The 22,578-nt window shown below is 37.3% G+C and overlaps 1 protein-coding gene across 1 annotated transcript; it reads right to left on the bottom strand.

Annotated features, from left to right (window-relative positions):
* Positions 1 to 1,507: 1,507 nt before the first annotated feature.
* Positions 1,508 to 22,532, bottom strand: LOC124380595. Its single transcript, XM_046841737.1, has 9 exons — positions 22,060 to 22,532; positions 14,587 to 14,675; positions 12,062 to 12,182; positions 10,514 to 10,665; positions 9,232 to 9,377; positions 7,207 to 7,396; positions 5,209 to 5,333; positions 3,296 to 3,436; positions 1,508 to 3,208 (listed from the first exon to the last, which is right to left on the bottom strand). Exons 2-9 carry the CDS (start codon positions 14,636 to 14,638, stop codon positions 2,537 to 2,539), a joined length of 1,599 nt encoding a protein of 532 aa, XP_046697693.1. The 5' UTR covers positions 14,639 to 14,675; positions 22,060 to 22,532; the 3' UTR covers positions 1,508 to 2,536.
* Between the last annotated feature and the right edge of the window lie 46 nt (positions 22,533 to 22,578).

Raw genomic sequence — 22,578 nt, forward strand, 5'->3', positions numbered from 1 at the left:
TTCACCGCATCCTCTTCTAACAAACTCCGCCCCTTTCCCCACTATACTAACCCGTCAGACCGGGTCCTGATTGGACCCCTGAATATAAATATCACCTCCAACCAATCGTAGTGAGAAGGCGGACAAATACCAGCCAATAGTAACGCTGGAGGCAGGAACTGATCCGAATGCGGCTAAGAAATATTATGAGTGTTATAAAATTCCAAACCGATATCTGTGCGGAGGTGACACTATTTGTTTATTTATATGTTTGTATATTTTTTTGTATTCCTGATGCACAATTTTGCTGGTGGTGGTTTAGTTTCGGTTTTCGTGAGGCAGTTGGCCATGTTGGCCACCAGATGGCAGTGCTGTCAAAGGGCTAGAACTAAAACGTGTCTCTGATGGACTAAAACTTCTTTCTGATTTACTAATCTTATAAACTTGAATGTCTTTCTGATGGACCAAAATGTCTCTCTGGTGAATTAAACTGCCTCACAATAGACTAAAACATATTTCTGATGGACTGAAATGTCTCAGAGTGCTAGAACTTTAATTTTTTCATTTCTTTAATTTCTGCAGCACAAGTGAATGTTAAGACGATGTGATGAATACGAGAAATATTGCAATAATTATTTAGCAGCCTGGACAATATGCCCTTTTTCGAAAAATAAACTCTCACAATGGACTAAACTGTCTCAGGATAGAGTAAAACATATCTTTGATGGATTAAAGTGTCTTTCTAACAGACTAAAATGTTTCAGTGGACTAAAATGTCTGCTGGACTAAACTGCCTCACAATGGACTAAAACATCTCTCTGATAGACTAAAATGTCAGATGGATTAAGACATCTGATGGACTAAAGTGTCTTTATAATAGACTAAACTGTCTCACAATGAGACTAAGACATCTCTCTAATGGAGTAAACTGTCTTACAATGGACTTAACTGTCTCTCTAATGGACTGCATCATCTCTTTGATGGATTAAAGTGTCTTTCTAATAGACTAAAATGTCTCCCAGCTGGACTAAACTGCCTCACAATGAATTAAAACATCTCTCTGATGGACTAAAATGTTGTATGGATTAAGACATCTGATGGACTAAAGTGTCTTTATAATAGATTAAACTGTTTCATGATGGATTAAAACATCTCTCTGATAGACCAAACTGTCTCACAATGGACTAAAACCTCTCTCTAATGGAGTAAACTGTCTTAAAATAGACTAAAGTGTCTCTCTGATGGACTAAATCTCTCTTTCTAATTGACTAAAATGTCTCATGATGGACTAAATCATGTCAGGAGAGGACAAAAAAAAGTCTTTCTGATGGACTAAACTGTTTCATGACTGACTAAAATTTTTCCAAAAGTTCTCGAGGAGATTTTGATTTCCATCTTGAATGTTGTCTGACTTTTGCTTTGCCTTTTAAAGAAAAACATGCAACCTTCACTTACAACTTTCAATTTCCCAATATTATATAAATGGAACCCTTTATTATAAGACAAACAGAGTCTGCTCATCAACTGATGAATGGTTTATGGTTTTTAATTTATTCTTTAGCGCACATCTGAAACATCCAAAAATGTTCATATTCAACATGCCTGATCTTCGATTCAATAAAAAAATACACAAAAAACAACATAAAAAGCAACGCAAACTTTTTATATAGCGTTTACTTCAATATAGCTGTGTGTAAACTACATACAGCAGCTGCCACATTATTTGCAAATTAAATAAAGACCATCATAATTTTCTGAACACAATTAAACGGATAAATTGACATTCGTTTTATTTACAGCATGAACCTTAAACCGTGCAGTCTGATTGGTCAGTCGCATTATATATTGTCTAACGTTCGAAATTCAAACGTGCCGATTTGTTCATGCAAATTCAGTTTTGTGAGAGAGAAAGAAAAAACATTGTAAAACGGTCAATTATAGCAGTTTGTTGCATTGTTTTATGTGCTGTCTATTCGATAACCATTTCTATTTCTATTGTATTTCTTCATCGGTTTGTTTGCAATTAATCGATTCATGATCACGATCTAAAGAAAGAAGCAAATAGCATCTAAAAATAAATACAATAAAGTGCAAAAACGCACGACTCTGTCTTTGTTTAATCCGAGGTGTGTGCCTCAGTTGGGTCTGTTGAGGAAGTGGTATCGAAACGTCTCGAGTCTAGTTTTCTAACACGCCAGCAGGTGGCAGCACAAGGCTGCATGCACAGGCACAGGGAGCACCGACCTTCATAAAACATCGCCCTGTGTACATCCGTAGCTGTCGCCATCTCTGACGTTCTGACCACACGAGTTGCTTGCAGTATAATCCGATCTCACTTCCGCACCCACCCAATTTAACAGATTTAGCTCTTGCAGACTTCACGCTTTCCCAGTGCTTGACCCTGCTCTGTATCGCTGTGCAAGGGGACTATTTTAATGGTGTGTAAGTGTAGATAAATAAAGTAATTTTAAAAACGTTTTGATACCACCTCTTATATGAGATAGACATATTGTGAAAAAAGCACCCAATATGCTGGCTAATAATGCAGAATGCCACATCATCTGGTCATGTAGCCTGAGGTATCCTCGTCATCCTCATCGTCATCATCGGATAAACAACGTCCCGCGTCGATATTCCCAGTGTACGACGCCATGTATCCTTTTTTCACGTGGTCCCCTTCGTGTGCGACTGGAATGTCATTATTGTCGTCTTCACTGGCCTGGAATTCTGTGTGGATTAAAAGTGTGTGAAGTTCAAAAGAACTTCCTGTGGCTGCTGCATAGGAGTCTTCTTGAAATTCCTTAAGAAATAAAGGTAACAGAGGCTGGCCGGCTTCATCGGCCTCGTCTTCCTCCGGCTGCATGGACTTTAGGACCACAGACCACAGGTTAACATTCCCGGAATCGTCATTTTCTGCATTGTCTTCTTTTTCCTTCATTTGTCGTCCTGGTTTTTCTTCAGCATTCTGATGATCGACTGCTTTCGTATCAAACAAAGCTGCTTGGTTGGACCCTTTGACCCCGCCACTGTGAAGCTGAAAGGGTGAGTATAGCTCTTTGGCGTCCGCGAGGGCACCCTCAAATCTATACTGTTCTGCATTCTCGGCGATTTCACTAACGGACGCTGATCTGTCACTCAAGGTGCTTTCTGACTCGGCCTGAGCCCCTCGGTCCATGTAGGGATTTTGAATCTCTTCGTCCTCATCATCATCATCACCATCGTCATTGTTCTGCTGAGACCAAGATATAAAGAATGAGAATTTCTTTTTACAATCAAACGCGATCAGTATATGAGTAGAGGCAACAAACTGTCAGACCTCAGAGAGACCATTTCTTTTCTCCTTTGGCTTGCCGTGATGATCTTTGTGTGCCTTGTGAGTTCGGGCGCCGTCCCCAAGTTCAACCAGCGATATACACATCTGCTCTGGGAAAAGGATGTAGACAGGACTGAAAACATTCTGGATGGAAAAAAAGTGGAAGGAAAAATCGTTTTTAAACATGCAAAAAAGTCAAAGTGTGGTTACAGTGAACCTTCGACATTAAAAACTGCGCTTGTACCACCTACACAGACTTTTCACCTTGCGTGAGAATGTAAATGGCTTTCCTTGAAAATCACTTCACGCGTTTCACTCTGTGGTCTGACCTTTAAAAGGTGACCAACGGTCTGAAGAAGCAGACGCTTTCGCTCGCTTTCCCACATCGGCCTCCCCCTACTCATTTATTATTCATTTATTAGACTGAAAGTGGAAAAAAAGACTGTACGCACTCTACAGTTGACAGTGCTGAATATGTTTTGTGTTTGCTTGGACATGAATGAATCAACCTCCACCCCACACCCACCCCCCAAAAAAAACAACAAAAAACCCAACAACTCGAGCTTTAAACTCGAGCTTTAAACAAGAAAGAAAGAAAGAGACAAATAGTTGGATAGACAAACAGACAATATATAAACAGATGAACAGAGGGACAGACAGACAGGCAGACAGATGCACAGCAACGAAATATCCGTCCAACTATCCGTCTGTCTGTCTGTCTGTCTGTCTGTCTGCCTATCTATCTATCTATCTATCTATCTATCTATCTATCTATCTATCTATCTATCTATCTATCTATCTATCTATCTATCTATCTATCTCTGTCTTATCTAACGATCTATCCATTCATCCATCTGTCTATCTCTTATGTACGTCTATCTATCTTTCTTATCTAACTATCTATCCATTCGTCTGTCTGTCTGTCTGTCTGTCTGTCTGTCTGTCTGTCTATCTATCTATCTCTTATCTATATTTGTCTGTCTGTCTGTCTGTCTGTCTGTCTGTCTATCTATCTATCTATCTATCTCTTATCTATATTTGTCTGTCAGTCTGTCTGTCCGTTTGTCCGTCCGTCCGTCCGTCCGTCCGTCCGTCCATCCATCCATCCATCCATCCATCCATCCATGAACAGAATAATCACCTCAATCACTGTCCATCTCCTGAGTGCATAACAGTACAGGGTTAGTTTTTCTCGCCGTGTGTTTCATTCCTGGAGCTCAGTTTCCAACAAGTAACCCGTAAACACGCACTAAACATTTGCCCACGTTGTCGACAAAAAACGTTTGTGCGTTTATCGAGAAAAATGAATGGCCTTCTGTACAGTAATGACAGATGTGAGGGGAAAACATGTGGCACGAAATCGCCTGTATGCTCAGTCTTGTACACACACACACACACACACACACACACGCACGCACACAAGCGTGCACACGCGCACACACATGCACACACACACACTGCAATTTGCAGCTAGAGACCACAAAGAAAACACTGTGAAGAGATACAGCAGGTGGTTCAGTGTCTGGGGAACGAACTCGAGCAATAATCACCTGGGCCCTTGTTTACCACAACGATGTACAAGATCACATTTATTTTCTTCAAAATTTCGAATACATTAAAGCAACATCTACAAGCAACATGTACTTTACGCTAGAGGGGCCTGGATTCTGAAGACCTCATGAAGACACGTGAAATCTGATTGGATGGAAACTTGAACCTAAACAGACTCTATAGGAAGCAGCATAAGTGAGAGAATAGCTATGAAACTGTTAAATATATATTGATGACGCATACAACCGCCCACCGTTACCATATCGACGATCGTACACGTAAATATTATCGATTCTGCAATATTTAATACATTACACAATATACTCCAATCAACCGTCTCTAGTTAGACTGGGTAAATGTCTTACCAGTGCTTCGGGAAGTCTGGTGTTGAGTTTGCACAGAAAGCCAGTGTAGACGAGGCTGAATAAGGGAATCAGAATACACAATCCCACCAGGAGGGAGCCGAAAATCAAGAATGCCAGAAAGGCCACTGGAGAATCGTAGGGAGAAGAAGAACATGACATCATGAGACATGGAAGGCAGTTAAGCATATTTAAGAAACAAAAGAAAAATACAAATCATGAAAAGAAAAAAACAAAAGGTAGAAAATGTGTTTTAGAAAAAATCGGTACTTATACCGTACTATCATGAAATACTCGTATTGTACAATTTATACGCTGCTATGTTTGTCTTCACCTATAGCTGGAAAAGTTAATTGTCTCAATACTTTTTTTCTGTATACTGTATGTATATTTATGTAAATATATGTACATTTAAACTTGAAAAGTTTTTGGACCAAGAAAAGCACCAAATCAGAACATTACTTTCGGGTTCATCGAAATCGGGCCCGCGATGTGAAGATAACAGATTTTTATGTGATAATTCTGGAGAAGTTTCACGATTTCGAAAGTGTCTTCGGTTCCTTTGAACGTCGTTAAACTCTTTCATGCAGGAAACACGATTTTCATTTTTCGCATATGTTATTGTGGTTCGTCTCCTTTCACACAGACTGCTTCTGAGAACTTCGGTCTTGAGTTTCCTGCTAAAGCAATGTGAGCTAAATCGCAAAAAAAAAACAAAAAACAAAGCCTCTGAAACCTACACAGGGGATATCGAGTGGAGAATGTGGCTAGACGTGGGATTATTTAGAACTGAAAACAACAAAATGGCACAGAAGAGTAGTCTATGTGGCTATTATCTGTAATCTGCACCGCCCCCTCAGATCAGGGCAAAGTACATGTTGTAATGTCTAAAGCAGCCCTAGAGATAAAGGGTCAAGAATTAATTTGACTGTGGGTTGTGGGATGAAAGTAAATATTGGATTGAACCAAACTATCAAAATTGAAGTTGCTATAATTCCTCGTGAATATAATGAATTTAAAGTCAATAAATCAGTAGGAAACGTTACTCTCTAATCTGCTCAACTAAGTTTTATTTGCAAAGTTTGCCTGGTTCAGTAAAACTGAAAAACTACCAGGAAAAACTATTACATTATTATTGTTATTATTCTATTTCAATATTGTTTGCCCAAATAAAATCAAAGGTTTAGTTCGGAGTCTAGGAACTCGGGTGTTAGCTAAATTCGAGTAGTAACTAGTTAAAATAAAAGATGATAGAAAGACGGTTAACTATATAAAGTCATGTGCTTTTTTTACTACAGGTCTGAATGACAAATTACATAAGCTTGTACATAATATTACAGTTCAAAGTTCCGTTATAAACATGTAAACAACAAAAATAAAGTGGAAATAAAAAAAGCGGTAAATTTAGGAGAATAGAGTCGAAATATTTCAATAATAAATTTCTTACATTTCTTACATAAATTTCTATTCTCGCATCTCATCGTTTTATTAATAAAAAGAATTGACATAAGCGCTGACTCAGATTATACGACTAGTTTAGTTTACCACGTTTAGTGCCAAAGTCAAAATAACGAAAGTAAAGTTGTAGCAGTAGAAGAATAAAGCCTAAATATTTCAAAAATAAAGTAAGAATGACGATAATAAGGATGAAATATGTTAAGAATAAAGTAAAAATTCCAAGAATTAAAGTCAAATAAATCAAATTTATGGAATAATAGAGAATAAAGACGAAATTACAGAATAACATTGTAGCAATACGAGAATAAAGTTGCAGTATTTTGAGAAACTTACAAGAATAAAGTTGAAAAATTTAAAGAATTAAGTCAAACTTTATTCTCGTACTGCTACCACTTTATTCTTACCATTTCTTAATTATTCTCGTACTGTAATTTTGTCTTTATTCTCGAAATATGTTTACTTTATTCTTGAAATCGTACTTAAAAATATAAAACAAAAAAAGGTCAAACAATAAAAGTAAAAAAAGTAAAAAAAAAAGCTTACCATCCCTGGACTCTTCACGACTGGTGAATTCACAGGAGCAAGAGCTCAGTAGCTGAAATTGATTTAGGATGTTGCTCTTTGGCTGAACTTCCACACAGTACTTCTCACCCGGCTGAAGATGCTTCAGGACGTTCGAATACGACATGAAATTCCTGTTCTGTTTGGTGGTGAACGGATTGTGACAACCGTCCTAAAATGAAAAAAAAAAAGTTACATCAGCTACACGTATATAAGAGTAAATGAATCAGTTGAGCTTTTGAATTAAGTTTGTGTCTGGTACACAGTTTTGCAGTTATATGGAAGGGGCATCTGAAAAAAATCAGCCTAAGATCAGACTGAGGTAAAGAGCTACTATATATATGGTCTGCAGGCTTCTCTGAAGAGATATTAAATAGAAAAAAAGACAGAGCAAGTATAGCTTTTTAGAAAAGAAAAAAAAAAAGACAGCACATGAGAATTTGCTTTGCAAAACTGAATCTGGACAAACAACAAATGTTCTTGAACAGTTTTTGGACTGATAAGACCATGGTGGAGAAGTTCGGCCATCAAACACAGCCTGAACTGCATCACCAAAAACACCTCATTATACTTGATAATCCATATTTCTCTCTCCTTGACACTCCTCCTCCTTTCCTTTCTCTTTCTCTCTCCCTTTGGGGTACCATGGGGTACCAGCGACCAGTGTTCCTGTCCCTTTCCTCTCCTCGGATCTGCCTGGTTCATTCCTGGAAACCTCTCTGGATGGGGTTCTCTTTGATCGGAGGTCACCCTGTCCAGCTGGGAATGTTTCCACATGGTGATTCATGAGATTACGAAGGAGATATGAGAATGGATTTTGGACTGTAGATAAATGTGAAAGGTCTACGACAATGACTCAGGAGCACAGGTTGCATCTAATCGCTTATCACTGCACACCTCGGCAATGATGGAACTGTAATAAGTAGATGTTCAGTGTTGAAGGTGAGGATGGGAACCCTTTTGAGTCTGGGTCCTGTTCTGAAACTTCGTAGTTGAAACATGAAATCTATGCCTTTGAGAAATATGTAAAAAATAAATAAATAAAAAAAACATAATCTAGGTCATGTAACATGAAAATGGCTTCGGAACACGCCGGCAAAACCAACATCTGAATGTCTAAAGGTGAAAAAATCAAGATGTCTAGATCCCAAGCCCATTGAGATGCTACAACTGTGCATAATCGGATGCCCTCAAACATTAATGAACTACCGAAGCACTGCAAAAACTCCCCATCTTCTCAAGACTTCTTATTTCTAGTCAGAAAAATTTCATTGATCTTATTTTAGGAATAAAATACTATGCAAGAGCAGATTGTCTAAGATTATTTATCTTAATCTTTCCCATGCTTAATAGTTAAAGCTTAAAGTTTTACCTGCAAATTGAGCACAATTGTCATTTTAGCTGTAATAACTGGTTTTAAGGTTGCCAGGTTGAAAAATACTCAATCATCACACATAGGACTTGTTCGTTAGTATTAGTTATTCCAAATGCTTAGTTTATGTTGGCGCCAACTTTACAACAACTAATAACAACTGACAAGACTGCAGTGTTAAATCACCACACACTTTCCAAACATTATCCAGTAAAATGATAATTTTTTTGGCCTTTTTTCTAAGTTTCTTATATTGAATAAAATGAATGTTTTTATGTTGCAATAAATTTTAATATTTCGAGAAGCAGCAATAATGATTTTGCTTAGTTTTTGGCATGTGTTACAAGACATGACACAAAAAATTGTCTACGCATGTATGCGTGATCTTGATTTCAACAGTGATTTTTTTTTTTTTTTTTAGATTAAATGCTTTGTCTCGATTTAAGACAGAATTTACAATGATGGCGATTTATTTTGAGACATTTTGACTGGTAGATCATTTGACTTCTAGTTTCTAGTGTGTACAGTAGCTTCTTAAATCATGCCTTTATTATTTATATATTTAGACGGTTATTTTTTGAAGTCAGAGGCCTGAAAACTTCAACTGAAAACTCGAACAGTCTGCCGAGGTTTACCTTTTCATCTCTGGCTTTCCTCCAGCTGATCAGAAAACCTATAGCATTGTAAAAGTAGTAGTTGGCTTCGCGATTTGGAAAGTCGATGTTGATGTTCAGGCAGTCGCCACATCCCAATAGAGATAACGTAGGAGGACCAATAAAGGCTAAAAGAGAAAACACATACATACACATATATACATATATACATATATATACACACACACATATATAACACAACGCCCATTTTAATGGCACAAATTGTATTCATTTTATAAAAAATATTAAACTAATATAATAAAATAAAAAGAATTCATGTAAAAAAGATGAAAATAAACGTCCTTTCTTCCCTCGGATATAAAGAAAGAAGTAAACTCCACCGAAAAATCTTTTATAAACACTAAACATTTGTTTTACTGATGCACCAAGTCTCAAATGAAAAAAATCCACCATGAAGCAAACATCCGGCAATTTAAACCGTCCGTGTGGAAACAGAAAAAGTTCCGTTTGGTGATGTTTTTGGAGATATTTCTGGAGTGTTTTCCGATCGTACACACGGACACCGGTTGCTCCGAAGTCCATATGGTGCGTAAAGCCGGGCAAAAAATGAAAGTCCAAGACCATGAATTATTGAGACCATGTCCTGTGGTCTGGTGAGTCTAAGATAAAGTTGTTTAGTTTAGATGGTGTCCAGCATGTGTGGCGACGCCCTGATAAGAAGTACCAAAAAATGTGTGTCTTGCCTACAGTCAAGCATGGTGGTGGTGGTAGCATCATGATTAGGGGCTGAATGAGTGCTGCTATTGCTGGGGAGCTGCAGTTTATTGAGGGAACCATGGATTCCAACATGTACTGTGACATTCTGGAGCAGAACATGATGCCCTTCCTTGAGAAACTGGGCCGAACCGTAGTTTTCCAACATAATAACAACCCCAAACACACCGTTAAGATGACAAGTGCCTTGCTGAGGAATCTGAAGATGGAGTGGCCAAGTATGTATCCAGACCTGAACCCTATTGAGCACCTGTGGGGCATCCTCAAGTGGAAGGTGAAGAAGCTGTGATGTCATTATGGAGAAGTGGAAGAAGATCCCAGAACCAACCTGTGCAGCTCTGGTGAATTCCATGCCCAGGAGGATTAAAGCAAGAAAATGTTGTAACTTTGGGCACAGTTTTGACATGTTCACTTAAGGTGTACTCATTTGGTTGCCAGTTATTTTGCAATGACCGCTCTCTTGAGAAGATATACTTAAATGGTTGCTGAAATGTGTGTAGGTCATAATATACAGTAATGTGCAACTTACTTTCAAGGGACGGCTTAAAATTTATGTTGACCGGAGCCGATGAGTCGCTGCCAAATGACGCCCAGAGTTGGATCTTGTAAGTGAGGTGTATGTCCTTCATGTATTTTGAGATGTCGACATATGTACCGGCGATGTTACGTTCCTGATGGTCACTATCACAAAGGAAACAGGAAAAAGAACTCCAAATTTACACAACATGACCAAATTTCTATCAGATGCCAATAATCTAATACCCTGACACAGCAGTGGATTGGATATCAAACTAAAATAATAATTTTGTTAGCACCAACTTTATACTCGATTTAGTATATTTGCGAGGCATGTTTGTGGAAGAGTTGATCGGAATGAACATACGCTCTTTTCTACGAGTAAAAAGGTTTTTGAACATATGGTTGAGTGTGTATGTTCAGTTTGTCGTAATTTCATGTGTTTGTTATGCTCATTACAGTAGATTTTTTTTTTTCCTTATGTAATTTTCATCAGAAATTGTTTTTTTACTTTTACATTGAATCAAACGTTTGCTCACTTGGCTTCGGGTCATGTGTACATGTGCACACTCCTAAGAAAAAGTTGGCAAGGTTGTGTACACTGTGTATGGGTTTGTATGGAAAATTCAAGCAGGGATCAGTGCGTTTAAACGGCAAAACCGGTTTAAAACCTGAAAATGACGAAACTGACATAAAGGATTTTTAAGACCTGTGTCTTGCGGTTTCTTTTATTTTAAGGTGTAGAATGAAATAAGTGTAGAAAATAATGGATTCTTAGGAATAATCAATAAATAACACAATTTCTAGAAATAATGCATATTTAAGAACTGATAAATTGCCAGACAAAAGTATAATTCAGCAACTTTAAGATAAGGATTAATACAACAATAGTCAAAACATATATTTTTATTATCATAATGTGTTCAACTAAATAATTGTTTATGATGAAACTACATTATTTTATAAGAAAATACTTGGATGCAAAAATATACATAATGTTATTATCCAGAGCGACTTACAACTGAGCACTCGAGGGTTAAGGGCCTTGCTCAAGGGCCAAACCATTGAAATTTGGTGGTGGTGATGGGATTTGAACTTGTAATCTTCCGATCTAGAGTCCAATGACTTAACTAATAAGTTATGCGCACCCACCACCATGCTACCCCTATGCAAAGACTCATCTTGTAATATACAAATCATCTTGTAACTGTACTGAGGGTATAAACAGCATTCTTACGAAAGATATTCCACGCACTGATGTTTTCATAATTGGTGTTCAGTCCATGAAGGCCTTGTCAATAAAATGACTATACACCGTTTTACAGCCTTATCAAACCATTTAACCCATTTCCATTGCAATGACCCTTGGCTCTTACCATACAAACTAAATTCCTTCCACAGCATAAAAAAGTTGAATAGGTTTTTAAAAGGTTTTTTTTTTTTATCATTATAGTGGTTTATATTGTAATTCACCCTGCATTATGTATAACAATGCAATTTTTGTATCTAATCTATTGGCTTGTATAATCTCATTTTGAACATATTTTCTGAATCAACGCACTTAATTTTCACATTGTAGACTGTTCCTGGTTGTGTCCCGTTTCCTGGACTCCACTCCAAGATGTGGATGAAGTTTTTGGACGAGACTTTATAATTGGCTGGCACTGGGACCGAAGCAAAGGCTGAAAAGGACAACAAAAGCACAAGCATGACTTTCCCGGAGTTAGTATTTCATCAAAAAGGTATGCAATAAAGGTACAATAAATGTATTATGCATAAAGGTGTTTGGTTGCAATTAGTTCTCAGGCTTTACTGTGGAAATCGGTTGCACAGGGGCCAGGAAATTTCTGGAAATTGTTCGTGGAAATTTTAACTTTTGTTGCACAATAGCTCACACACAGCACACACAAGTTTTATGCATCAATTTACGTAACATTTATGTCAATTACGTAAATACTCGCCACATTTCTTGACTTTATTTTGTGTGCAGGATTCAGGAAATGATGTGTGTTATGTTATGAAGGAATGCACGGTGCCGGTAAGGGGGCGTGGCCTGAGTAGCCCTGCAGTAAGTGTGCTATGTGCATGTGATTGACATTTGAGTTCCCTGTTATAAGCTTACCTGGAATTTTTTTTAACTCCCAGGTTATTCCTATTAATTTCCCTGGAAAGTTTCCAGTTGTGAAAACAGCCACAATATACAGAAGTGTATATAAGTACCCTCTTCATTAACAGCAATTTTTATTTTTTTTGCACATCCTACTTATGACAATATACAGAAGTTGTACTGGTCGGCACTATTTTGTGCGTTTTGTGTATCGAAGAAACGTTGTTATATTTAATTGTGTACTGCGTCAGCTATATATGGTTGCAAAGACCAATAAAATGCTTCTTGACTGTGCCCAAATACATCCAGGAATGTTCTGATATATTTGATAGAGCAAGACCCTGAAAATTTTCGAAACCTTCTGAAAGTAACAACGTGACCAGTTTTAAAGCAGTGAGTCTTGAAAGGAATTCACCCCATGCTGTTGATGGTTGTGGGCACCAAATTGCATTCTAGCTTTTAATAGAAGAAGGTGGTAGCTCAATGGTTAAAGAATCGGACTTTCGATCCGAAAGGTCTTGAGTTCAAATCCCAGCCACACCAAGCTGCACCACTGGGCCCACTGGATCAGAAAATCCGAGCCTAATAATAAATCCAACAATACTACACTCCTGAATGGTGCAACACTCAAAGATTCCCAAGCAATACAGAGGACATCATTCACCCACAGGCAAGGTGAGGAGGCTTGGGTGCAGTTCGTGTTCCAGTTCATCCCAAGGGTGTTCACTAAGGTTATAAGCAGATTTCTATAGCAGAAGATCTTCCATTTCAACCCATGTAAATCATATCATCATGAAGCTGGGGCAATGCCATTGGGTCTTTTTGTTCAAGTGAAGAGAACATGCCATGCTATTGCATTCAAGAGATCTTATTTGCCTCCGACTTTGAAGAAAGAAGAAACATATATGGCTGGAAAATTCCTGCCATATATGTGGAGGAAGTGGAGGCTCTCAGGAAACCACAGGCCAGAGTTCACTGAGATAATGATGGTGTGAACCGAAAGCAAATCGTGTATCAGCAGTATATGCGATGTTCTGCCACAGTGAGATAAACAGTGGCTTTACCACACTAAAAAAGCGGAAAAAAAACATTTTTTATTATTTAAGAATATTAATAAGATTTGAAAAATTAAAATAAGCTCCAAAAATGTCTCCACAATTGGAAGAGAAGATAGTTTACAATACAGTATTCGACTACTGCCATTACAACTGCATTTGTACCCTGGTTATGAGTGTTTATGGCTGATTAGATTTGATCTGCTTATATGCTTTTTTTTATAGCTGCATACTTTCATCCTGGAATTAGTATTATACAGTGGTGGTCTGTGCATTTCACACCCAGGCCTTCAGTGGTGTCCTAATTGAATCAACCCACCACTTGATACCATGGCTATATAAACCATCAATATTATAAAGTGACGCAGTATAACGAAAGGCTGCATAACAGACAGGAATCTCATACAGTGAGAACAATGCCATTACTAAAGCAAAAAACCCAATAAACACAATTCAACAAGTCTCGTTTCACTGAAGCCACAGCTGCACCACCCGTATACATCATCTCCAGCACAGGCATTGATATTAACCTCATAGACAAAAATACAGATTATTCTTACCAAACTCTATTTAACTTTCCATTCTTATCAATACCAAGGCAACTTTCCTGAACAGTAATTCTTCAGGTCAAAAGTTTTTTGTATATTTCTGGTTCATTACCCAAATTCTGCTGTGCTCCAGCGCCTCCTTTCTTAGGTTTTTGTTTTGTGGTGCAATACAGTTTTATATATAGTTGTGCTGAAACTATATATAAAAACAAGTATTTTTTTAATACTAGGAATGACCAAAAACCTTGTAATGAAGAAAAAAAAAAAACATGACATCTATGGCAAAGCATATAGAATATTTACAGACCAAAGCATTGACATTTTGCAGAATGTTCTTGACGCCATAAAGATTTGTGTCAGAATTTATCACACGTACCTCGAGAATGAAGAACCGTGAGATAAACATATAGCAAGGACCGTATCCTCATATTAAATAGGACTCAGATGCAGAAATTCATATTCTTCCTGGAAAACAAAACAAAAATAGTATAGTTAGAGAACACTAGAGTTTGCTGTAATGCTTAATTAAGAAACAACCCATTCCAAGTAGTTCCCATTGGCTGGGATAATAACCTTCACTCTTTTAGTGGCCCTACTATTAGCTTTAAAATGTCAAAATTGAAGATAGTTAAAATATCAATACTCAGTATGTGGCTATTGCATTTATACATGTACTTTTATACATAAATACGCTTAATTAATGTTTTATATAGTTTTAATAAACAAAAACATTGATATAAAAAGTGTATATTTTATCCTCTTAGTCGAGGTTGGAATGGCCGCACATCAAAATGGCCATGACTGTAAAACAATAGCTTGTCTGGCTACCTGGCCATCAATATGAATGCCAAATCAATATCAATAGACAAACATGTACAGTACAGACCAAAAGTTTGGACACACCTTCTCATTTAAAGAGTTTTCTTTATTTTCATGACTATGAAAATTGTAGAGTCACATTGAAGGCATCAAGGGCTATTTGACCAAGAAGGAGAGTGATGGGGTGCTGCGCCAGATGACCTGGCCTCCACAGTCACCGGACCTGAACCCAATCGAGATGGTTTAGGGGTGAGCTGGACCGCAGAGTGAAGGCAAAAGGGCCAACAAGTGCCAAGCATCTCTAGGGGAACTCCTTCAAGACTGTTGGAAGACCATTTCAGGTGACTACCTCTTGAAGCTCATCAAGAGAATGCCAAGAGTGTGCAAAGCAGTAATCAAAGCAAAAGGTGGCTACTTTGAAGAACCTACAATATGACATTTTTCAGTTGTTTCACACTTTTTTGTTATGTATATAATTCCATATATAATTCCACATGTGTTCATTCATAGTTTTGATGCCTTCAGTGTGAATCTACAATTTTCATAGTCATGAAAATAAAGAAAACTCTTTGAATGAGAAGGTGTGTCCAAACTTTTGGTCTGTACTGTATATCAAAAGCCTTTAATGGTCATTCATTCATTTCTATGCAGACTGTGTAGCAGGTGGCTCTCAAACAGGGGGAGGGAGAAAAGGATCAGACATAGTCTCAGAGAAATGTTTGTAGGAATCTTATTTGTCATGAAAATCTTAATGAAATTTGAAATATAAACTCAGGAGACATGTGGCTTTTAACCCAGTACTTTTCTGAATTTCTCCCGGACTGATTTCATGTATTTATATATGGAAAAATAAAATGTAATTCATGATTTTTTTTTTTTTTTTACAGTACTTCATCATCTATAACATCTTTTTGAGCAATATCAACTTTGTATAATAGGCAGAAAGTGTCTTCTTTTTTGAAGTATGTAGCATGTGTATGTAGCCCACTTTTATCAGGAACTGTTACCATTTAAAGTTAGGTAGGACATTTCAGCTGTGTCCCAAAATCTGTCCCGAAGGCTAACGGGTTAAATCTGATCGATCGAAGAAGAAAAATTAATCAGCAGATTAATCATTTATAAAAATAATCATTACTTGCAGCTCTAATATAAACCAACCGGTTTCCTACTGTTGTGTAAGACTGCTGTGTTGCCATGGACTCAGAAGGACTCACCCCTGAAGGTGTGCCGTGCTGTCGGCGACAGTATCTATAGCTAAAAGCAAATTCTTTCAAATTGTCCAAGTTGTAATGCAAAACAAGTTTGTCTAGAATATTACACAAATTTCTGAGCATTCGATCATGAATTTGTGCAATATGCTAGACAAACTTGTTTTAGCATAGGTAGGCAGGGTGGAGTGGGTGGAGAAGAGTGATAATGCAACTATATGCAACTCTGAGATAAATTCAGTTCAGTGGAGCACCAACAGGAAGTGTCAAATACATTTTATGAACCGGGAATAAATGTGAAAGGGAACCAGCAGTAATTGCTGATAAGCAGTGATATTTATTTCATACATAAAAATGTATCAAAATCTTTTGCTATATTTCACAGCATCTGGAAAATGCTCTTATCCAGAATGAATTGCAATTTTCACATTTACAAACAAAGAAGTTGAAGGCTATTTATATTATATTATATATATATATATATATATATATATATATATATATATATATATATATATATATATATATATAAATTAATATAAATTAGCTGTGGTCAGATTCATAGATTCAGTGCTAAGGCATAAAAGTTAACGATGTGATGCTTCACAATGCATAATTTTTCAACATATTTGGGGTTTAAAATTATTAATAGATGTGCTATACTTTTATTATTTCGAACGCGACCAATAATTTCTAACCAATATTTGATATGACGTATCGCAACACTACGGAGACAGAGTTGTGTCCTGAGAGTCACATAGAATACAGATTAACATGGCAGAGGTAGAGCTGTAACTTCCTGCAAACAAACAGGAAAAGAACGTTTGTTCATTAGAAGTCAGCTGATGGTTTGCTGTCTGTCTAAAGTGAAGAAATAAAAGCGATCTTGCATAGAATCATATTTGATAACTGGTGCATCGTATTGCATCTAATCGCATCGAACGAAACCGAAATCGGATCACGCTGCAACGTAACAGGGATCATATCGCATAGAAATGTTTTTCTTTCGTGCTTTTGTGTTCAATTTCCTTGTAATTGATTTCGCTTTTAAGGTGTTGTTTTCTACACAAGAAAAAAAAAAAAAAAAAGAATGCAGGCAGGGTGGAGTGGGTGGAGAAGAGTGATAGCAGGAGTGATTTGTGATAGAAGAGTATCTGTGAGAATGAAAGGGAAAGTTTATAGGACTGTGGTGAGACCTGAGATGTTGTATGGTTTAGAGACAGTGGCATTGAGTAAAAGACAGGAGGTGGAGCTGGAGGTAGCAGAGCTAAAGATGTTGAGATGTTCGTTGGGAGTGATGACAATGGACAGGATTAGAAATTAGTTTATTAGAGGGACAGCACATGTAGGACGTTTTGAAGACAAAGTGAGGGAGGTGAGATTGAGATGGTTTGGACATGTGCAGAGGAGGGACATGGGGTATATCAGTAGGAGAATGCTGAGGATGAAGCCGCCATGAAGGAGGAAAAAAGGGTGGCAAAGGAGGAGGTTTACGGATGTGGTGAGGAAGACATGCAGGTAGTTGGTGTGAAAGAGGCAGATGTAGAGGACAGGTGGGTATGGAGACGGATGATTCGCTGTGGCGCCCCCTAATGGGAGTAGCTGAAAGAAGAAGAAACTCAATAGTTGATAAAAGCATTCCAAATAAATGACTTCCATTACTATCTACATAAATGCGAACTGTGCACCCGTACGTGATTTGTGATGCTGGAAATGAGTCATGCGTGTGTGCATTTTATGGTCTATTGACATAGGGAGTGTCTGTACGTCTCAAAGTTGACACATTAATACCTATAAATAGTCTCCTGCCCTGTTACTAGATTAGGTGTTAATATATTGAGCTGATGTACATGGTGTGTTTTTCTGAGCATGCAGTATTTATTTATGGTGGTCCAATAAAATTCCAGCATTACAAAGAGAAAATGTCACCGTTTTACCGTCGAAATAGATAATTTTCCGGTCAAGAAATTCCGCCTAACCGTTGATACAATGGGGGGAAAAAAATCGACGTTTGAATCATTCGCTTCGAATTTTGGTTGCGTCATTATTTTACACATCGAACGTCGAAGTTTGACGGTTGCATCGAATCCTATAGTTTAATAACTAAACCATCTGAGTGGAAACCATAGTTACAAAAGTAAAGAAATATGTACTAATCATGTGACTAACCATAATCATAACAGGAATTTGATCCAGGTCTTGTTTCCTTGATTCGTTTTCAGAAGTACCATGTCTCAAAACTCCAAATAAGAGAAGAAAAACTTTAATGCAGGTATTCAGCCGGTAAGCATTTTTACTACGAGAAACAAAACCGTCTAAAAATCAGATTCAGAAAGTCTGATCAAAATCAGTTCGCACCAGATACCACATATAACCACTGAACCACAGGCTATGATAAGATCTAATAACACATTCTTCACTATTACTTTGTCTTTGTAAATCGGTCATTACAGTCCTCTTTTTACACGTTTCAGTGTCTAAGGGTAAACCCGAATAGTCGATGCTTCGATAGGAGGAACCTGATACGACGACCGAACTCGCAGTCGAATCTTTTCGCAGAGGTCGTATAAAATGAGGATTATTCCATTCCGTTTAAATGGGGGTGTCTGATTTTACAGAGAACTACCGTTTTTGTGCTATTAAGTTAATATACAGTCGATTTATGATAATGCTGTACATCAGTTGTCAATGTTTTTTAGGTCAAGGACCAAATAGGCGATAGAGACATGGGGGCCGGGACACGGATATTAATAGAAACCAATCATGTTACCATTATATTATATTAAGACAATTTAAACTGTCGTTGTTTGAATCCTACTTCATGTAGAGTTTGGCATTAGACCTCTTCGAAAGGAGGAGTTGATGTTGGATCTTTGATGATCTCAGATGTTGAGCTATTTTATGAGTTGCTCAGTAGCTCCTGGTTCCACAATGTCATCTGACTGTATTAGACTGTAGAAAGGACATTACTCATAATCACACACTCCAGTGCTCATGTTAGTTCTCACTCTCTGGTGTTTTGTATTGTTTTAAGATTTAAAATCACACTATTGATTTCACCCAAATGAGAATGGGATCCCCTTTTCAGGTTCCTCTCAAGGTTTCTTCCTTATTCATCTAAACGAGCTTTTCCTCGCCACAGTCGCTCCAGGAGGAACACACATCATTCACTTTAATTCTTAAACTCTGTGAAGCTGCTTTGAGACAATGTCCACTGTGAAAAAAACAGCAAATACATTTTTGTTCTAGATTTTACATGTATCATCGTCTTTCAAAAAGATTTATGCATCATAAGAAACTTCTGAAGGAATTAATAAAAATCACAATTTATTAAGTTGCTAATAGATTCGCAGTTTCATACATTAGGTCGACTATCATACATTTACATGAACATCGACTTACTTGAATGTAATATTTATAAAAAATTATTTTTAACTAAACGTTTTATCTTTGATGTTTTTACCCGTTAATTTTACAAAAATTATCTGCGATTCCGGACCCCCTGCTATAGAGAAATGCTTTTAATAAAAATGCGAGTAAATTCTTACATCTATTTATTGTTATTTTTATTGATCTAAATTATTTTTCGATATATCGTGTAATGTTCCGTACATTGTGGTTTTAAAACGTTATGAAGAACCGTTTTTACGAATGTTTATCCACTTTCGTCTATCACTTGACACCGCAGTCTTGGTCTTAGAAAGTTGTTTCTGTGTGCTGTGGGTGATAGAAAAGAAAGTTTTCTTACCCACTTGTTGACTATGTGGTGTCCCCCCTACATTACCCCATACCCCCAGAGATTTGACAATCCCCCTACTGACTTGTTAAGTTTAAATACTGGCGGATCCATTGTACACATTGAGACTCTGTAGAATAAACCAATTTTTTCACTGGACTTTCTTTACATTGGGATCAAAACTTTGGAATGTCTCCATATAAAAAATACGATCCAACATGTATAAAATCCAAATCCAATACTACAACGACTATACCATGTACCAAATCAGCCCTTGCAATAAGATTAGTTTATATCTGATGCAATATTTAAAAAATCCACCAGATTATACCCATGCAATATGGGGACTTTTTTGCAATAACCAACACCAAAAAAACAATATCACCTACAAAACTGGAAAAAACTAAACCCCACTAATGATAGGAAAAACCTATTCAAACCGTTTCTACAAACAAACCACAAAATCAAAATCCATACTACGCATTTACGCCACACTCTATATTCCCCCTCCCCCTCTTTTCAACTCGGCATTATATGACACCAAGTACCATGCAGTGTCTATTGTTTTGTCTGGTCTCGTCTTTTGTTTTGCCTCACGTATTTCATACCCTACATCTGTGGATCACTATTTAGCCCGTTTCGTTTTAATAAAAGGCTATTGAATACAATGAAAACTCTTTTATTTGAGTATGTACCCTAAGAATACATATATTTTCATCTTATCATGGTCTGAATTATTCAAATATTCAACAATAAAAAAATACACACACACACACACACACACACACACACACACACACACACACACACACACTGGTGTGAAAAAGTGTTTGCCCCCTTCCTGATTTCTTATTTTTTTGCATGTCTGAGTGAACACAACATGCAGTTTTTAAATGAAGGTTTTTATTATTGAGGGAAAACTAAATCCAAAACTACATGGCCCTGTGTGAAAAAGTGTTTGCCCCTAAACCTAATAACTGGTGGCCCAACCCTTAACAGCAACAACTACAATCAAGCGTTTGCGATAACAGTCTCAGTCTAATACTTGTCAACCAGTTTCTCCTGCTTCTCAAACAAGAACGCAAGATTTTGCCTTCTTTCGTTTTCACATTCAAATAAACTCGACTTCACACTATTTCTTTACATCATTTTAGCTTTTTGCTACCTGACACACGGTCCGTATCTGACCCGCCAGATTCGTTTCAGTACTCAACCACTTTCTCCTGCTCCTCAAACAAGGATGCATTTTCACATCCGACAAAATAATCCCAGCTTGGATCTTCTCACCGTTCGGACCTGCCTGATTCGTTTCAATACTCGTCAACCACTTTCTCCTGCTTCGCAAAGAAAAGGAACTTGGGATGATTACTTTAATTTTCACATCCAAAGAAAGACTTTACGCCATTTCTCCGCATGGTCTCAGCATCCCGCTACCTGTTGTGATCCTTACACAGTCAACCTACTATTGATGTCAATCTTTTCACGGTTCGGACCCGCCTGCTTCGTTTCAATATCGATCCACCACTTTCTCCTGCTAACCAAAAAGGAACGCACAAACTATTTACTTTCATTTTCACATCCAGAAAATTTGTTTGCACCATTTCTTCATATTATCTCAGCTGGACACTTTGGATTTGTCCTTGAAAACAACTACTGTAATGATAAAGGCTTAATCTTTCTTTATTGTGTCTTGTTAATTTAAATATTTAAATCTATTTATTGTTATTGGTCGAGCACCTTTTAACAATGTCCCAAAGCTTTTACAGGTAGAAAGAGGTTAGAGAAGATGTATTTACACCATAGTGCCTATAAGTTTAGTCTGTATGAGTTTATATCATATACTTTAATCCCTTGTCAATTTATTCTAAGATTATTTTTATTTTTTCAGCCAAAAATAGAAAATCAAATAGACAAAATCTGGAAATACATGAACACTAAATACGTAAAGGTGATTTAAATAAGGAAAACATGGAAAGAGCTGAATGATCCACTGACACACACACACACACACACACACACACACACACACACACACACACATTTAAAATATATAAATGTATGATCAGTCATGTCAAATCCCACTTACTGCTAGTCCGTTTGTTTCGAGGCCTGAAGTTCATCATGAAGAACCATGGAGAGTGTGTGTGTGTGTGTGTGTGTGTGTGTGTGTGTGTGTGTGTGAGTGGAGAAGATCTTGCTGGTGTGATCACAACATACCGCCTGCCTTTCTGCCCAAACTCGCTTTCGTTTCCCCCTGACACGTGATCAACACGTGATCAATTTCCCTCTCCCAACCCTTTTGGTGACTCGTGCTTCCTTCAAGAGCTCTTGAAATTTGGGTCACGACCAAGTTTTCCAAACTGAATCGTACCCGTGAAGAATCAAGTTTAGAGAAACAAACAGGAAATGAAAAAGGAGCCCAATTTCTGGATTTGCTGCCTTTTAGGCAGGATTTAAAAAAATATTTTCAGGTTTTTGCAATGTTTTTATCTGGGAGACTTTCTGCCATAAAGAATGGGTTTTTACAAAGACGCGATTTTTAATAGTTTTTAGTTTTAAATCGTTTAATCAAGCTTTATTATTATTATTATTATTATTATTATTA

This window comes from Silurus meridionalis, chromosome 3 (assembly GCF_014805685.1).
Source record: "Silurus meridionalis isolate SWU-2019-XX chromosome 3, ASM1480568v1, whole genome shotgun sequence".
Classification (NCBI taxonomy): Eukaryota; Metazoa; Chordata; class Actinopteri; order Siluriformes; family Siluridae; genus Silurus; species Silurus meridionalis.